Source organism: Telopea speciosissima, chromosome 2 (assembly GCF_018873765.1).
Source record: "Telopea speciosissima isolate NSW1024214 ecotype Mountain lineage chromosome 2, Tspe_v1, whole genome shotgun sequence".
Lineage (NCBI taxonomy): Eukaryota > Viridiplantae > Streptophyta > Magnoliopsida > Proteales > Proteaceae > Telopea > Telopea speciosissima.
The window spans coordinates 42,318,393-42,337,629 of NC_057917.1; the positions used below are offsets into that span (position 1 = coordinate 42,318,393).

General features: G+C 38.9%; 1 protein-coding gene across 3 annotated transcripts in view; it reads right to left on the bottom strand.

The window, feature by feature from the left end:
- Positions 1-11,727: 11,727 nt before the first annotated feature.
- Positions 11,728-19,237, bottom strand: part of LOC122651958 (kelch repeat-containing protein kel-10) — a 65,634-nt gene continuing 58,124 nt past the window's right edge. For 2 of the 3 annotated variants that reach the window (XM_043845550.1, XM_043845549.1), the window contains exons 8-11: positions 19,096-19,172; positions 12,649-12,750; positions 12,056-12,242; positions 11,728-11,949 (exon numbers count right to left, since the gene is read on the bottom strand). In XM_043845550.1, the coding sequence (XP_043701485.1) occupies positions 11,857-11,949; positions 12,056-12,242; positions 12,649-12,750; positions 19,096-19,172 (459 nt within the window). In that variant the 3' untranslated portion in view covers positions 11,728-11,856. Of the gene's footprint in view, positions 11,950-12,055; positions 12,243-12,648; positions 12,751-19,095; positions 19,173-19,237 lie in introns of those variants that run through there. The other variant, XM_043845551.1, reaches the window with a different exon arrangement.

The window sequence follows — 19,237 nt, forward strand, 5'->3', positions numbered from 1 at the left end:
GTTGATCTCACAGCATCCATGGGGTGTGGGGACCACCTTTAGGGCGTGCGGACCACATCCCATGGGTGATGGGAGATCAACTCTTGTGGTTTAATGTCATTGGAGAGGATCTGGATTTGCAGATAGAGGATCCAAATCCGATTTGGTTTAGAATTCGAGTGGTGAACAAGTAATATCTCTGAGCGTCACTCCCTTTTACAAAGGATCTATCCATCACCATCGCGACCAACTTCTCTATCTCAAGTCTCAACCTTCCGTGTCTGTGCGAGCTGATGGTGAGGCAAAATGGCTTAGAAGTTTCAGAACAAGAAGGGATGGCACACGGGAAGGCTTCGCAATATAGAAAACGTGTGGAAGGCGGAGCAGAAGCGCGATACAGAACAAAAGAAGTTGGAAGAGCTCCACAAGCAGATCCAGGAGGAGAGAAAGCGCTTTGAATTTTGATTTCTCCAGGAACAAGCTGGCCTCGTTCCACAGCAGGAGCGGTTGGATTTCTTGTACGACTTTGGATTGGTTGTGGGTAACATAGATCACTCTAATGGATTCATGGCACTTAAAGCTTTGCCTAAGACTGATCAGACGGATATAACTTCCAACTGCTGGTCCTCCAAGGCATCTGTTCCAGGAGCACTATTGGACAAGTAATAAGCTCCTGTTCTACGGATTGGTCGTATATGTATCGGTATTGGTTAACACCAATATCCATATCAATACTTGACCGATACTGGATTAGTGCATGATATGGAAATTGTACGAACAAAGGGTATACTTGTCAAAATATACTCAAATATCGGTATCTTTGAGGGTAAAACAATCTCAACGACCGATACAATACCAATTCCAACCAGATTGTATTTGAATGGTTGATCAATAGGTATTGATATCGGCATTGACCGATGAGGTACCAATTCCATGATTCAAATCCTTGTTGGTCTTTAACAATTGGAAAGAAATGCCTCCAATGGATGTACGCCACATGCAAAAGGTGGGTATCACCTCCCAAATAATGGGATCGTATGTTTTTTTTTTTTTTTTTGTAAGAAAATATTATTAAAGATAACATGAGAAACTCATGGCTGGGCATTACACAAATCACGCAACCATGGATCGCAAATAGGCCACACCATCGTACACGTCACCGATAGGGCCCTCCTTGCCAAGGAGTCAACCATGCTGTTATTCTCCCTTGGAACAAAAGTGAAAATACAACTAACAAAGTAACTTGATATATGATATCCTCTAATATAGCTCTCAAACTTGGTGGAGAAGAAGTAATTCCCTTCTGCAAGTAGGAGATCATGTCTTTGCTATCCGACTCAACAACCACCTTCTCAAACATTTTTGAGAGCACATGTAGCAATGAGGAGTGGATGGTCATGGCTTCACCAACTGCCACAATAGAAAACACTGCTGGAATTGAAACAGCGTGGAGAGGATATCCTCTAAAATCCCGACAGATTACACATGAACCTCAAGTTGATGTGTTAGGGATCAGACTTGCATCACAATTGATTTTAACCGTACCTGGTGCAGGGGCAAACCATCCTGAAACACTCAAAGACTGTAAGGATTGAGGTTGTTGTTGTGATCCTAGGGAAGAAAAGGAATTCTGGAATTCTTGGAAAGCCAAGTAGGAAGATTCTATTATCTCTTCAGGCGACCAAGTTCGACTACCGAAAACTTGATCATTTTGGGCTTTCCATAGCATCCAGCATATGAAAGATGCATTGGCAAGAATAATCTGGACGAATTCTCTTTTCTTGAGAAACAAAATCCCATTCCTTGATCCATTGCCATAGTGTTGGTTCATTTCCTGGTGGAAGGGAAACCCCCAAAGCACTCCCAAAGCATGTAGTTCGAGCGAAGTCACAATCCAACAATATATGTGAAATTATTTTGGTCTTCCCACAATGTATACAGTCATTGTCTATATTAATATGGCGATGACGAAGAGCATCAGCTATTGCCACTCCTGTGGCATACGATCTCCACAAGAAACGCTGGATCTTTGGTAGAGTGTTTGTGCTCCAGATTTTCTTCCAAACATCCTCCAGAACAGCCGACCAGGAATGCGCCCTTGATGTTGATGTTACAAATGATCTTTAATCGGATAAATTGGATGCAACAAGATGATAGGCACTCTTAACAGAAAAGAAACCATTTTTCGATGCCGTCCATTCCAGCTTATCCCCATGAGGAAATAATGGTAGTTGTATCTTCAATATATTATCCACATCAAGTGAAGAAAATAAAAAGTACAATAGATCGGTATTCCATGTCCTGTTATCCTGATTAATTAAGTTAGCCACTTTGCAAATAGTAGGAGACGTTGGGCATGGTGTACTGACCTTAAAACCCTTATTTGTAGGGATCTAACCAACACTCCAAATGTCAACAGAAGCACCATCTCCTATACGCCAACATAGCCCTCTTTTGAGCACATCCAAACCCTCCGAAATACTCTTCCAACCCCAGCTTGGTTGGTTCCTTTCTTTTACCTAAAGCAGATTTGTATGGGGATAATAAATGGACTTCAAAAAACAGGCCAATAAACTAGTCTCATCTGAATTATTATGTAGCTCCTTTTTTCTTGCTTTCAGTGTCTCTTTTTATGCTAATAGCTCCTTGTGCCAGACCGACCTTTACTGGTTCTTTTCTATGTTTATCATTATTTGCTATTTCCTTTGGTCTCTTAGGAATAGGATGGTGGCGGGAATTGCTACCCTAATACTTCTGTGGTTATTCATATTGTTTTGTCGTCGGCTTGCTGATCTGAATCTTTATCCCACTTCTTTGCCTATTCCCTCTAGTTTGTCTGAATAGAGTTAACTTATTTATACTCCCAGTTGTTTATCTTATTTTTTCTTGTAGAAGTACCCTATCTTAATATCTAATCCTGTCTTGAATGTTTTAGGATGTGCTTATCGTATTTTGTTTGAAGGTCATTTTGTTTGAGTAGCTGTAGATTATATGGTGCAAGTCAACAATTGGATGCAGAAGTGCAAGGCATTCTCCTTGGTCTTAACCATGATATATCTTTGGGGTGGAAGTTTGCAGAGGTCTAGATTGATGACAAGGATTTGGTAGATCTTTTACTAGTTCCTGTTCCGAGAGTATGGCCATGGCATTTGGTTTCCAATCTTTTGGAGATATCTAGTTTGATAAGAGAGAAAGGTTTTGGGTTTTCTTCAAATGCCCCCCTTAAATTGCCCAAACGTACAAATGCACCCCTATTACTTTACTAATTCCAAATGCACCCCTACTTTCCAAACTTTGTAACAATCTAGTCCAGTCCGTTAGTCTGGGACATTAGACGTTAGTTTCAGAGAATCTAACGACCAAAATGCCCTTTTACTAGTTCCTGTTCCGAGAGTATGGCCATGGCATTTGGTTTCCAATCTTTTGGAGATATCTAGTTTGATAAGAGAGAAAGGTTTTGGGTTTTCTTCAAATGCCCCCCTTAAATTGCCCAAACGTACAAATGCACCCCTATTACTTTACTAATTCCAAATGCACCCCTACTTTCCAAACTTTGTAACAATCTAGTCCAGTCCGTTAGTCTGGGACATTAGACGTTAGTTTCAGAGAATCTAACGACCAAAATGCCCTTATGATAAAAACCCACTAAAATTAAAGAGTAAAGTAACCAAATTGCCCTCATCTTCCCCAAATCGTTTAGGGTTTGAAACTGAAATCCTAAACCTAAACAATTCCAAAGAAAATTAGAAAAACTCTCTTCTTTAAATTCTAGTTTCTATATGTAGTTTTGAAATATAAGAACAGAAACATTCATATCAGGTATATTTTAAAAATAGAAACTAACTCTATCCTACTAACAGACTATTGAAACTGAAATAAAATTAGATGTGATCTGTAGAACAAAAACAGAAATAAATTAAAACTAGATCTACAACAATTTGCTACTGCCTAGAGTATTCTAGAAACTACTGTTGCTGGACAAAATCAAATCAGCATTTTTAGGACCTACCATTACTGGACAGATTTAAATGAAGGCCTAAATTGGATCCAAATCAAATCAAATCTGGGCCAAATCAAGGGGAAGTCAATTAGCTATTTCCTCCTCTTCCTGGCAATTGCTGCATCAAACCTACATAAACTTCCTAGTTATACCAAATTTAAAATAAGCATAATTATTTTTAAATTTTAGGAATGGGACCCATGGTTTTCTTGGCTTTTTAAATTGAGGAAATTACTTGGACACCCCCTAGACTATTGCCCGTTTGCTTACTATCCCCAACTTTTCAAACAATTACTTGACACCCCCTGAAACCTGACAGTGTTTAAGGGTAGTTTAGGCATTACAAAAAAAATAAACCGATGACAACATCACTAAACTAACGGACATGAACTTGAAAGAAATGGTAAAATGCAGGGGATAATCATTTAGGTTTAGGATTTCAGTTTCAAACCCTAAACGATTTGGGGAAAATGAGGGCAATTTGGTTACTTTACTCTTTAATTTTAATGGGTTTTTATCATAAGGGCATTTTGGTCATTAGAATCTCTGAAACTAACGTCTAACATCCCAGACTAACGGACTGGACTAGATTGTTACAAACTTTGGAAAGTAGGGGCACATTTGAAATTAGTAAAGTTTCAGGGGTGCATTTGTACGTTTGGACAATCTGAGGGGGGCATTTGAAGAAAACCCAATGTTTTTTTTATCAAAGGGGATTCTAGTGTTGTAAATATGGTTAAAGGGCTGGTTTATAAGGCTATGTTTAAACAGCTGAATTATGTTATATCGGGGAATTATGTAGGCATTTCATTTAATGTATTTCCTTTTCTTTTCTCATAAAAAAAAAGGGGGGAAAGATTTTATGCACTGTTAGGCATGGTGCAAGACCATGCATAGAACCATTGGATGGGAATGAGAGTCTACGGTGCACCCCCTTTATCTCCATCTGACGGCTATGTGCAAAGTTGTGCACCATGTACAATCGTGCACGCAAACTTTTCCTAAAAAAAAAACTCACACAATAGAGCCCAACAGAAACCAATAGAATTATCTCACCGATGCATGTTAACCCAATGAATGAGCTAACATACGCCACCCAATTACACGCTTAAGTATTAAACCTTTGTTCCTTGCTGAAGGCAGGAACTGGGAAAGGGCAGACTCCTCCATATGAAGAGCTACTGAGCTAATGCGTTAAGGAGTTCCTCCTTCCCGTTATTCCTTACTTCGAGGAAGGAATAGAATAAGGGAAGACTAGACTACGTGAGCTATTGAGTTAAGGAGTTCCTCCTTCAACTACAAAAAAAAAAAAATGTCAATGAGTTAAGGAGTTCCTCCTTTAACTACAAAAAAAAAAAAAAGTCAATGAGCTCTGATTGTTGGATGTCCGAGCTGCCAGGTGTCGACATCTCCACCTAGCACTGCCGCACTGCACATTTTTAAGAATTGAAGAGGATTAAAATCCGTCTAAAAGATTCCATTATAGCTCTTCAAAAACCCAAATAGCCATTAAATCTCCAAAGCAATGAAACTGCAATTATCTCAAGAAAAGAGAGAAGGAAACCTTCTCTACTCTTAGTTCCTGCCTTGCAGAGTTTGCCGAAGAAGAGGGCATCAACATCATTGGCTCTAGTAGAAAAACCCCGAACAGAGAAGGAGAGGAGGGCCTTCCAGTTGACAGACAAGGAGATGAGATCAACACCTCGATTGATGAAGTCACTGTTGAGCTACAACGTCGCCCAGTCAAGCCCAAAGGTCTGGGCAATGGAGCTGAGGTCGAACCGTTGCTCTTTGACAATCACCAATGGAACCAGCATTGACAAAGCGGGACAAAATAACTTTGATTTTTCTACTTCTTGCAGACATTTATAATTCAATCCATGTTTGTCTATCTATTTTCTCCTCTCAATCCATTCCTCCCAAATATAGAGGTGATTGATTATTAAAGACGAGAACACTTCCTGATGCTTATACGTTCCTTTGGGGTTGCAGAACAAAAATCGTTACCTCTTTAGTTGCTTTCTGAATGAAATAGAGTAGAGTAAAGCTACTCATTCCACCATTCTCAAACTCCATATCTCTTATTGTCAGTTGCAGAAGAGTGAGAACTTAGTGGTTGAAACAAATTAAAGCTGAAGAATGAATTAATAGTTCAATTCTAGGGCTGATAACTTAATCTGTCGAGCAAACTGATGAATGAAGAAGAAACTCTAGAAATGGGAGTTGATGGGAGACATGCCATCAAAGAAGAGGAAGGGATGCCCTTGACTCTTTTTTTGTTTTTTTTTTATGAAAATAAAGATTATATTAAACTATTAAAAGACTGGGTACATCCGTTCATCTGAAAATCTATAGTAGAAAAGTTTCCCGTAGCCTCTGCTAGGTCAAAAAACATATTTATACGGTTCCAGGGTAGAGGGGATGGGGATGGGGATCTAAAAGTTAGAAAATCAAAAAGGGTTCTATTGCATAACCAGATCTACTTGAGTGTGATGTTTGCTTTCTTTACTCTACCCCATCCTTGCCAAAGTCCAAAAACCTCCGCCTCTGCTGCATCCTGTGTTGTGAGTCTACCTGCATCTGTTAGGACACTCTGACCATCTATCAAAATATAATAAGTCCACGTTGCTAAATTAAGATCTGGTTTATATACTCCTATGACCAGCAAACCAGATAAGTCCAAATCAAAGTTAGCAAAGTTAGGGATGGTTTGGACTAAAGGGGAGAAATGGGGAATGACCGAATTCCTTGTGGGGGGAGTAATATCCAATTCTGACGACCATCTTAATACATCCTTTATGACCAACAAGGGGTCAGCCTTAGCATCACACATTATAACTTTGTTCCTTGCATTCCATATAAATAACAGGTGATAATGAAAACAGAAAAAAACTAGATTAATGAGCTATTATCCAAAGCAAGAGAGCCAGTCAAAGATGCAACTAGATGGAGGAAAGATGGGTCAAAGAAATGCTCAGTTCTCAGTCCAAGAGGACCAGAAGCCTAGATACGCTTAGTCCAATCATAAGATAAGAATTGATGCCAGATGGACTCAACACAAGAGCCACAAAGAACACATTGAGGCTCGACGGCCATCCATTTGGATAGAGTGCCTCTGACAGGGATTCCTGCATTCAAAACAAGCCAAAAGAAAATTTTAAATTGGGGGTGAATGTTTAGTTTCTAAAAAAAACTTCCACCACTTGGATAGCAATGGGTTGAGAGGACTAGAATTGGAAATGAATCTGGCAGCCATTTTTATGGAGAAGCAACCATTGTTAGTTATAGTACATCTCCAAGAGTCATCATTCAGAGAGAAATTAAGCCTAAGAATGTCATGCACAGTTGAAGGGTGGAAACAAGAAAGTAACTTTAAACAATCTCGATCATTGTTATGCATAAAATCATAGACAAACGTAAAATTAGGGGAAGGATTAATAAATCGGGGGGAGAAGTTACCTGAAGTGGATGGAATCCAAAGATCATACCAACACGAGGTAGATTTACCATTCCCTATGAGGCAATAAGTCATATTCTTCAAGTCTGGAAGCACCTTCGCAATACTGTTCCAAGTCCAAGATCCCCTTTTGCGAATAGTCTTTGGGTCAAAAATAGAAGATCTGGGGAAGTATTTGGCCTTCAAAATTCTGGCCCAAATAGAAGACGGTTCTGACAACAATCTCCAACCTAGTTTGAGGATTAAAGCTTTGTTGTCGACCGAGGACTTCCGCAGTCCTAGGCCCCCAAAAGCAATAGGTTTGCAAATTGTGTCCCACCCAATTAAATGGCATTTTTTTTTTTTTTTTTTTGTCAATGGGATCATTATTCCAGAAACTTAAATAGATACTGTCAAGGTCCTTACATGTTCTATTTGGTAAAAGAAAATGAGACATGTAAAAAGATGGGGTGGATGCCAAGACCGATTGGATCAAAACTCGTCTTCCTGCAAACGAGAGGAGATGAGCTTTCCAGGAAGAAAGTTTGGATCGAACTCGGTCCACCAAGGGGATTAAGTTGTTATGCTTGGATCTCGAGTGGCAAAGTTTTGTTCCAAGATAAACGGAGTTGGGGGTCATTTCCTTCATATGAAGCACGGAGCACAAGCGTTTTTTGTGTTTCATTGAGACACCCCTGCTGAAGAAGATTTCACTTTTATTGAATTTCACCTCCTGTCCAGTAATATCCGAGAAGAGGTCAAGGATAGATTTAATGGTTAAAAAGTCATCCTCAGTGGCTCAGTAGAAAATAAAGGTGCCATCTGCAAAGAGCATGCGGGAGATTTCGGGTGCAACGCGAGCACTTTTAATCCCCTTGAAAAGACCAATCTCCCTCAAGTAACCAGGAGAGCACCTCCATAACAAGGATAAACAGGTAAGGACTCAATGGGCAGCCTTGTTGGAGCCCCCTATGAGGTTTGAGAAAGCCCAAAGAACTACCCTGGATTTTGAAGGAGAAAAAGGTAGTAGAAATTAGACAATTCACAAGAGAAATCCAGTGTTCATCAAAACCTAGAAATCTGAAGAGGTTAGAGATCAATTGCCATTCAACTCTGTCATAGGCTTTCAACATATCTAGCTTAATACCAGCAAAGCCGATTTTCCCTTTATATTTTTTCAAGTAAGTAAAGATTTTCTGAGCAATAGGTTTGTTGTCCCCTATTTGGTGGCCAGAAACAAATGCAGCTTGAAAAGGATAAATAAAAGAGGGAAAGAGAGGTTTAAGTCTGTATAGCCTTTTTGATTTCAGCCAAGTCAGACACAGATGAAATGGAAAGGCCATGCTGGTCAGTCATGAGAGGGGGAAAGAGGCATTCAACAAAATTGGTATCCAGGTGGTCGGAGGAGAGAAAAATACTTTCAAGATGGGAGGAGAAAAGCATTGCCATACCTCGAGGGTCATCCACTTTATTCCTTGGTCATCGAGGAGAAAGGATATGCATCTTTTCCTAATGTGGGATTTGGAAACAGCATGATAGAATTTAGTATTCCTATCACCATCCTTGATGAAAGCATGTCGGGATTTTTGGAACCAGAACAATTCCTCAGCAGCAGAGATCCATTTTATACGAGAAGCAATGAGGTGAAGCTCCTTGGATGTATCCAAGGTATGCAGGGAATCCTCAATTTTTCCAAAATGGTCAAAGTAGGATGTCTTAAGGGAAGAAATATGTCCAAAGACATCCTTATTCCAAGCTGACAACAGCCTGGCAAGGGACAAGAGCTTGGTCTGAAGGTTATCTTGACACAACAGGGTCCATTTTTGTGAGTAGAATGAGGTAAAGTCAGGGTGATGCATCCAGGCTGCTTGGTAATGGAAAAGCTTTTTGAAAGATTTCTTTATGGGCCCAGTATTGAGATAGATAGGGTTGTGGTCTGGGCCAACAGAGCGTAACTTAGCCAAACTAGAAAGAGGGATTGTAGCAGCCAGAGGGGAAACTAAGGCCCGATTGAGGCATTCTTTAATTAATTTAGGTGGTTTCTGTTTGTTGGACCAAGTGAAACAAGGCCAAGGGAGGGTAATATTATCAAGGTTGTGGTCGGAAATGAGGGAAAGAAGGGCCTAGGTAGAGGGATGGTTAAGAAAAGGATTTCCTCCAAACTTCTCAGCCGCAGAGAGGGTTCCATTAAAATCGCCAATGATGGCATATGCCACAGAGAGGGAGGATAGAAAGGTTGACAAAGTGTCCCAAACAGCAAAGCCAATTTTCCCTTGACTTGTTTTTTTCCCCTTTCGATTGTATCAAACCTGAGAGTTCGTAAAATTTTAGAGTCTATTTTACAGCTGTTTCAAATGTAGAATTTAGAAGGTATTTTCCGGTAAATGCATGGGGTTTTGTAAAAATTTTCCAAGTAACAAAACAAACGTGAAAAATCTAATTTTGTAGTAGGATTTAGTTTTACCGACTATTTTACACCGAAACAAACAGAGCCTCAACAAATATGAGGCATTGATAAGTTTCCTAAGTCGTTTTCTCTCGACTCCTATTTGCAGGGGATTTTTTTTTTCTGGAGTTTTATCTTTCATTTACAAGATTAATACCATAATCTTTACAATTTTGTTTTAAATTGTACATAACAAGGAAACATTAGGCATAGCAGAAACCGCAGAATGATGGCGGAAAGAATACATCCTTATAAGGCGCTTGTAATAGGCGCTTGTAGGCACTTTTTCTCAATCAGATTAAGCTAGTCATATTGTGCTCACAAATTCTGATTCTTCAAATTCAGCTTCCATTACATATACAAGAAAATATGGAGTGGCACAAAATGATGTTCAGATAGAGGTGCAAGAAGCGTGTAAACATAAGGAAGATTGGTATGCCAATCTATGTTATTGTAGAGAAAGATAAATTCTATTCTTCTATGAAGGCTTCGTTTATTTCTTTGTAAAAGCCACGTAAACGAATAATTCGTAGGTAAAATTAGTGCAAAAGGTAAACATTTCCCTTTTATACAGTTTTTTACTTGGAAGCAAATAAAGCCAAAAAAGCATTATGAATTTTGGAAATGGAATATATTTTCCAACATTTTACATTATACTATAGGAAAGTGCCTCTTGTTAGACCAGTGTGATTTCCTTTCGCTTTTAACCAATTCCATTACAATATTTTCTGTCGAAAAAAAAAGTAGCCATCTATATCCTTATTCCAATCATTATGAAGGTAGTCTATGGTTTAGATTGGTCATGTCCCCAAAGACAATCATTTACCATATGGATTTATTAGCATTCCCAAATCCCAACCACAAACCCCCAAACATCTGTCTACAATTATTTTCAAAAAACATAGATGTGATACGTGGCAAAATAAAGATTCAACCAACATAATAATAATAATAATAAGGGGGAAGTTTTCATACACGGTTATTTAAGTCATGCATGTGAGAGGGTGGGACTTTCGAAGCATTAAATATGGGTGGGGGGTTTATGATTTTTCTTACTTTTTGTGAGAGGGGACATGACCATGCATGCTTGCACAGCAGTGTGAAATCTTTGGCCTAATAATAATGACAAGAGAATACTGCTTGGGTCTCTAGAGCCTACATGTGCACGTTGACCAATGGAAACATGCACATTCATCAACCTAGGCAAGATATCCACCTTTCCATGAGGGCAGGGCGGTACTGTATCTAGGTGCAGAAGCCACACTGGCCAAACGACCAGTTAGTGTTCTCTTTCCCTAATAATAAATAAAAATCAATATTCCCACATAGTTCAACTCGTCACTTTGATAAGATCTAATGCAATTAGTGTAAAAAACTTTTTTCCTTTCAACAAGTGAGGTTTTTTGAAGCAGCCTCCTGCAAAGCACAGGTAAGGCTGCATACATTTGCCCCTCCCAAACCCAACAGTGGCGGGAGCCCCGCGCACTGGATTGCTCTTTTTAGAGTAAGAAGCTTTTTGCTTTTCAAAAAGTGAGGTTTTGACATCCTACATATCGTGTATCGATTCTGTAAATATTTTTTGTAATGTATCAGTTTTATATCTATATCGTATCAACATGGACAATCTCAATACACCCTATTTGTATTGATACTTGATACCATCCTTAGTCATTCCTCACCAAAGATCACAACTTCGGTATGTTCGTCCTTTCAACCTTCTCTACAAGAAATCTTCATTTGTAACTCATTGTCAATTGGTGATAATCTTTCTGCACTTACTAAGGCTAATCTCGTTATCAACTGATCACCATTAGGGACCATCCATGATGATACCCTTCTTGCATTCCTGGCATTAGAGATACCTAGAACAACCCAGTCACAGACTCCTGTAGATGTTCATGTCTTGTCTTCATTTCTAACTATGCACAAAGACCAATGCGCTTGAAAGGGTGCTGTATCCAAAAATCCCCCAAAAAAACTCATATTGTACCCCCCTTACCTCAGAACAACGGCAGAGAAAAAGCATCTTTTGCCAATGCCTTTCAAGTTGGTCACCTCCCAACCGTTGCCCACGGTGTAACGCTCAACCTATCAGAGTATTACACACAAGGATTAAGCATGGGATTTCACTGGCACTTGAGTTTCAAAGGACTTCACAAGAAACAAGGGGTAAAAAGTCAAAAGTAATACATACTGTGTTTAAGATATTCTCCCCATGGTGCACCCCTCCAATAACATATAATGACTTTCCAATGACTGCTGCAGCAGAATATCCCCTAGGTTGGTGCATAGGATCGCCAGTCATCCATGAATCCATTCGGGGATCAAATATCTCCACACTGGAAACCATTTCAGTCCCATCATAGCCACCCAATGCATACCTGCACAATAAATTTTCATAGTATAACCTTCTTCACTGTAAAGTACCTGATCCTTAAAAAATCAAGCACAGGTAGGGTTTGCAGCTGGCCCCTCCCACACATTTCTTGAATAATTCATTCACTATACCAATCATAACTTTGTTGAACTAAAAAAAAAAAAGACAGATAAATATTTTATAGAAAAATAGTACTAACTTAGTTTGTTTTGAAACAGTGGGAACAAAAAGAAAGGTTATCTTTGTGATGGTGGGCCAAACTGCGTGTGATTGACATCATTCCCAACAATACAGAGTCGGCGCATCACCTTGCATGTGGAGTGGGGATCCATGCAAAATGTACCAAAAAATGAAACAGGGAGTGGAGTATCAAAGCAAAATGATACCAAAAATGGGAGGAAAAAACTCACAATTTATCATCCAAAATGGCCAAAGAATGACACCCTCTCCTTTCGTTCATGCTAGGAAGCCTTGTCCAGGAAACTTCTCTGGGATCAAATCTTTCGGCAGTTCTGCAATAGGAGAGAGAAGAACCAGTCAACATTTGAGAGGAAGTATGGATATATTTATCATTTGAAATCAAGGCTACTGGTAAAAGAAACTGATTGTTTAGTTGCTTAACATTTTTCCACATTCTCTTCTTTAACACTAAATGGGAAGTGCCTTTTCACATGAAAGTGTAAACATCAACTGAGGTCATGATTTCCCATACCCTTTTATTGTTATCATTAAATTTAGTTAAAACTTCATGTAATACATTTTAGGGACCTACTTCATTGTAGGACCTTTCCTTCTTGTAAGGCTATTTCTTATATCTAATATCTAATAAGAGAATTAAAGTTACCCAAGTGAGGAAAACAAGATAAGGCGTACAGGAATATATCCCCAACAACCCCTCCCCCCACCCCAGGGGCGCCGCTTATTTGGGACTGGGTTAACAACTATCATTTGTTCATACCAGGCAAGAAATCTTGTAGGTATGATGAAACCAGATCATAAATATCTAATAGCAGAAGTTTCTCCTGACAAGCAAAACTAGATTGTGTCTCTTGACCGGTGCATGATTCTGCCATGTGTAAGGGATATAGCCGGGATGATATAGCCAATTCACCCTTTGGATAGAGAGCAAAAACCTTGGATTGTCTACATGTAAAATTTCAGGACCCATCTCAACCGTAAGACTCACCATCTGGTGGAAAAACTTTCCCTAGTGTTTTCAACCTCAAACCAGAGGAGGGACGATGTGGCAGTTCTAACAGACGAATAGATTGGAGAATGTGTTGGTTGTCTGTCTATCAAATTGCACAGCAAGTTCCATCAGATGGCCTGCCATATAATGAACCTTTCCCCTTTGTACTATCTTATAGCAACCAGGGGCACTTGTCAAGAGATGCTAACTAGATTTGTGTATCATGATAAATTGTGCCCATATCTAATCAGTCAGAAAGGGTGCCTGTAACTCACACTAAAGGTTCATTAAGCAGGGAACCATTGGTGTGATGACTCCAATGATGGATCCAACCCTTCTCAGACAGGGAGAATAAATTTTCCAGCCTCTGGTCCTATAGACCCGAACTAAGTCCTCTTTAATTGAATAGTCTTAACAGGAGAAGCCACCTCCAGGAATAGTCGGATTTGACTGCCACAGACAAATCAACACACTGAATCCCATATGAAAGTCTTAAGCCACCTTGAATTCATTGTTTGCAGTACATTAATCCCACAAGTATCACCAGAAAGATTTAATCACTTCTCTTTCAACATACTATCACAGAATAACTTTTACATGACACTTCGAATACCCTTACAAACCACTGCATCCACAAAAATTTACATGCATAGTTGTCAAGGGACTAGGCAACCCTATAGGCGACCTTCCAAAAAAGGGCATCTGGACGTCTAGGCGACACCTTGACAACTATGCTTACATGGGCATGAAAGAATAACAGAAGCCCTTCCATGATAGAAATCAGGACACATTTTAATGTAAATAACTACATTCTACTGCAAATTCCTGCACCACACATATTTTATTGTATTATATCTTCAATGGGCTTTACACTTACAGATTAACTCTCCTTTTCAACTTCAAACAAGCAGCTACTGGAAATCTTAATTGTAGGAAATAGTTCTCATACAAAAAAACTGTGCATTTTTCTAATTTTCAGTAAAAGTGTGATCAATAGGATCACACAACACTTTAGATGCACATCTCCGCTTCATCCATCCTATTTTAATTCTTTGTGAAACATCATCCTATATATCACCTTCTTTATTTATGATTGAGCCAAGATACCTAAAATAATCACTTCGCGGAATCTCCCTCTCATCAATTTTCACCACCTCATTATCCGTTTAAGTGTAACCAAAGTTACACACCATATACTCCGTCTTCGTACTACTTATCTTGAAACCTTTGATTCCAAGGTTGATCTCCATAACTCTAACTTGGCGTTAATCCCTGCTTTTGTCTCATCCACCAAAACAATATCATTAGCAAAAAGCATACACCAAGGAACCTCATCTTGAATGTCTCTGGTTAAATCATCCATGATAAGCGCATACAAATAAGGGCTTAAAGCTGATCCTTGATGTAACCCAATTGTAATGGGGAATTCACTACCTTGGACCCCCCACAATTCTTACACTTGTCACCTCACCATCATAAATATCTTTAATTATTCATCCAAAAAAAAAAAGAAACTTTAATTATGTCCACATATTTACTTGAAACACTTCTCTTCTCTAGTACTTGCCAGATTAACTCTCAAGGGATTCTGTCGTAAGTTTTTTCTAAGTCAATAAAGATCGCATAGAGATCCTTCTTAAAACAGGGAGTACCCAGTGCACGAGGCTCCCGCCATTGCGGGGTCCCTGGTAAGGTTCTTCGCTTTGCATTGAATTAAACCACATGCTCCACCGCTTGTGCGGGCCCCCGTCAATTCCTTTGAGTTTCATTCTTGCGAAAGTACTCCCCAGGCGGGATACTTAACGCGTTAGCTACAGCACTGCACAGGTCGATACGCACAGTGCCTAGTATCCATCGTTTATGGCTAGGATAAAAGGGCCCCTCCATTCCCTGAATCGACCACAGCTGCCCCTTATGTTAGGGGGGGGGGATCAAGTTCCTTGCCAACTATCGACCCCGATCTCTTTTCATTTGTTTTGGGTATTACCAAACCTAGCCTAGCCTTCGTCAATCACACTAAAGCAGAGCACCCAACTATGGCCGTTGCCATAGCCTTGGGGAGGGTCATAATGTACACAGCCTTACCCCTGCCCTCATAGAGAGGTTGTTTCAAGACTTGAACCCATGACTACTTGGTCACAATGGAGCAACCTTATCGTTGCAGAAGGATTTGGAAATCCTTCTTGCAATCTCTAAATCTTTCCACAAGTCTCCTAATTAGGTAAATAGCTTCCGTCGTGGATCTTCCTGGCATAAAACCAAATCGGTTCTCCGTAATAGTAGTTTCTTGTCTCCGGTGGGTTTCAATAACCTTCTCTTATAATTTTATAGTATGACTTATTAGTTTTATGCCTCTATAGTTATTGTAGTTCTACATATCACCTTTATTTTTGTAAAGCGGAACTACGATCCTTCTCCTCCATTCATCTGGCATTTTCCTTGCACTCATAATCTTTTTAAACAGCTTGGTTGGCCAAGATAAACCGCAGATTTCTAAGCTCTTCCACACTTCTATTGGGATCCATCTGGGCCTTGTGCCTTGCATAGTTTCATCTTCTTTAAAGACCCTTTTACTTCAAACACCCTAATTCTTCATATATGTCTACGAGGTGTGGTGTCTTGATGGATAATGCAGTCTTCCGAAACACTATTACTCAAAGGTTGCAGAAATAACCTTCTCATCTCTTCTTAATGTACTCATCCATTATTAATACTTTACCACATAGTTGTCAAGGCATTGCCTAGGCGGATCTCTAGGGGCCTAGGCGACTGCCGCCATAGTGCAGGGCGCCTTGCACTGGTTTAATTGATGTCGGACCAGGGTCTGGCACTTATTTATGCCAAATATCATTTAAGTAAATGATTTGTATTTCATTTACTTAAGATATTATTCCTAAATAAGCAAACATCCCCCTATTTGAATCCAATATAAATAGTTAACAAAACGAAATTCCAGAAGGATAAAAATTCAACCTTCCAGTTCAAGAACAAAAAACTGGATTTTTGGCGGTAGGTGAAATATTCAACTTTCTAATGCTGAGTTTTTTCTCAAATCTAAAAATTCCATAAATTTTAATATGGTAAAACATTGCTAAAAACCCAAAGTGCGGTAAAATATTCATTTGTTTTGATATTTAAAAAAAATATTTTCATTCAGAGCGATTTTGGCAGCATTCTCACACCAAATAAGGTTTGACAAGAACATAACTCCTTCAATATAAATCAGATTTAAACAATCTTGGATTTGTTGGAAAGCTAGTTTTGTGTTCTACCTAATACAAAAAGTCTCACGTAAAAATAAAAATCATTTGATCAATCAAACTTCTTAGAGAACAAGAACATTTCTCTAAATCAAGAGCAGTTTAATTACTTATTGATAAGATCATATTTTCTAAGAACAGTATAAACCAAATGTATGTTTTGATTGTTTCAAACTTCCAATAGCTTGCTTCTTCAGTTTTGTTGTCTTCTAATTCTATGCTGATTTTTTATGACTTTATGTGGCTTAATATTGATTTTTTATTACTTAATGTGACTTAAAATTGATTTTTTATGACTTGATGTTGCTTAATATTGACTTTTTATGACTTGATGGGGCTTAATGTTGATTTTTGATGATATAAGGTACATATTGTAGCATACTAAATAAAGTTAGAAAAGAGGGGAAATAAAAAATAACACCGCCTTGTGCTAAGCGCTTAGGCACCCCTCCACCGCCTTGCCGACTATGCTCTGCCATCTTCACTTTTAATACATCTAACATGGTCGAGATCTCTACTCTTCCTTTCCCTCACTTTAGCTATCTTATAAATAGCTTTTCCCCTTCCTTTGTGCTCAGGTTGTTATAAAGATCTTCATTTCTTCGCCCTTGATTTTCCCACAATCTTCTTAGCTTCATTTTTGGTAAATTTATACCTTTGTAGATCCTCTACATCCTTAGTCCCTTACCATGTCTTAAAACTAGTTTTCTTAGTCTTAATGATTGTTTGAACCTCATCATCCAACTACCAAGTCTCTCTAGAGGAATGGCGTTTTCCTTTCGATTCGCTTAGGACATCTTTAACGACCTTCTTAATACAAGTAGTCATCTCATTCCACATCGTATTAATGTCTCCCTAAAAGTCCCACTTTCCTTGTTTGACCACTTCATTAGTTAATGATTTCAATGTATTTCATTTCCACCACCTCATCCTAGGACAAATAAGCTCACCTTTCTTACGATTCTGTGTAGTGAAGCACATATCCATGACCACTAATCTACATTGTATGTAAGCGCTAATTATTGACCTCTTTCTCTAGCACATGATTGATGGATATAACCCTATCTCCGAATCTTTTAACATCCACCACATCATTCTTTAAATCTTTATCCACTACTATGCCCACTCCACTTCTATTACTTTTATCCCACATATATCAAAGTTTAAAGTCATCCACCTCCTTAGCTTTTTTACCCATCCATCTAGTTTCTTGAATATAGGCTATGTTAATCCTTCTCCTCATAACATCTATCAATTCTGACTCTTACCTGTTAAAGATCCAATGTTCCAAGATGCTAATCTAATCCTATGCTTTTGGACTAGCTTCTTTACCTGCACTCGTCCACGGTACGAGAACCCTTGCCTACTTGCCACCGTATCGGGGCACCGATGCAGCACGTCACCTTAGAGGGGATGGCCTAGCTAACCCTTGCTCACTTTTCACTACACCCGGGCCCTAGTGTAGAACGTCGCTTATTCTTCCAATCATCCCACTAAACAATATACATTCTTCTCTAAAATATTCTTGAAATGGTCAACTTACTAAACTTAAATCTTTTTTTTTTCTCAGAAAATATGTTACTCAGATTCTATGGAAAGTTTGCTAGCACTTGCTGAGTAAGGTTCGGTAGAACAAACAAGGGAGGAGATTTTTTTTCCCGATTACCATAACTCTAAGGTGACATCTTCATACTTCTTTCTTCTGATGATGCTTGATCTAGCATTATGCTTTCAGAAACCTACAAATATAAACAAATTCAATCTCTTCCCTATTTTATAACTTAAACTGCAATCGGGAATAGAAGGGTTTTTTTATCCCTAGAATCTCATTTTGTTTATAACCCATAAAGAGAAGAAGCAGAGAGAGCAAATAATGATATTTCCCCTTTTCCTATGAGGGACATGAAAGTAAAGATCAAAACTCAGCCTACTTTTTCATGCCATGCTTCAAACTCAGCATGGATAAATGGAGTTTCTATCAGTAAGATTATCATGTTTGAAAACTTCATAGTTGACAAATGGCTTTCAACCAATATAATAGATGGTGAGTACGGCTTATAAAACTCATGCTTGAGACCTTAATCAGTCAACTGCCTTTATTAGTGGTTTCCCTTTTTTTTCACCCCCTATGCAACATCGCCTACTTTTGAATTAGACTCAAATTTATTGAAAAGAACAGCCTTCCAAGGCAACCACCACCGACAAACACACCAACAGATCATTACTTAGAATTTCTTTGTTTGCAACCACCACACTGACACCAGTGCAAGTTTGCTTTTGCTCCCACCATGCTGACACCAGTGCAAGATTGTTCATAATAATAAGTTCTAACTAACCTTGAGAAAGGAATGCAGACTTCCATAAATTTTAACCAAACCGGGAGAAATGAAAGCAGTGCGATATCTTACTTCAAGTAATCTTTACCATCATATCCACCAACTGCATAAAGCACACCATGAAGCTCTGCGGCAGCAGGAGCAAATCGCTGCAATAATAAAAGGGGGAAATAACACATTAGACTCAGCACAAATCAATTTTCAGTCGGAACAA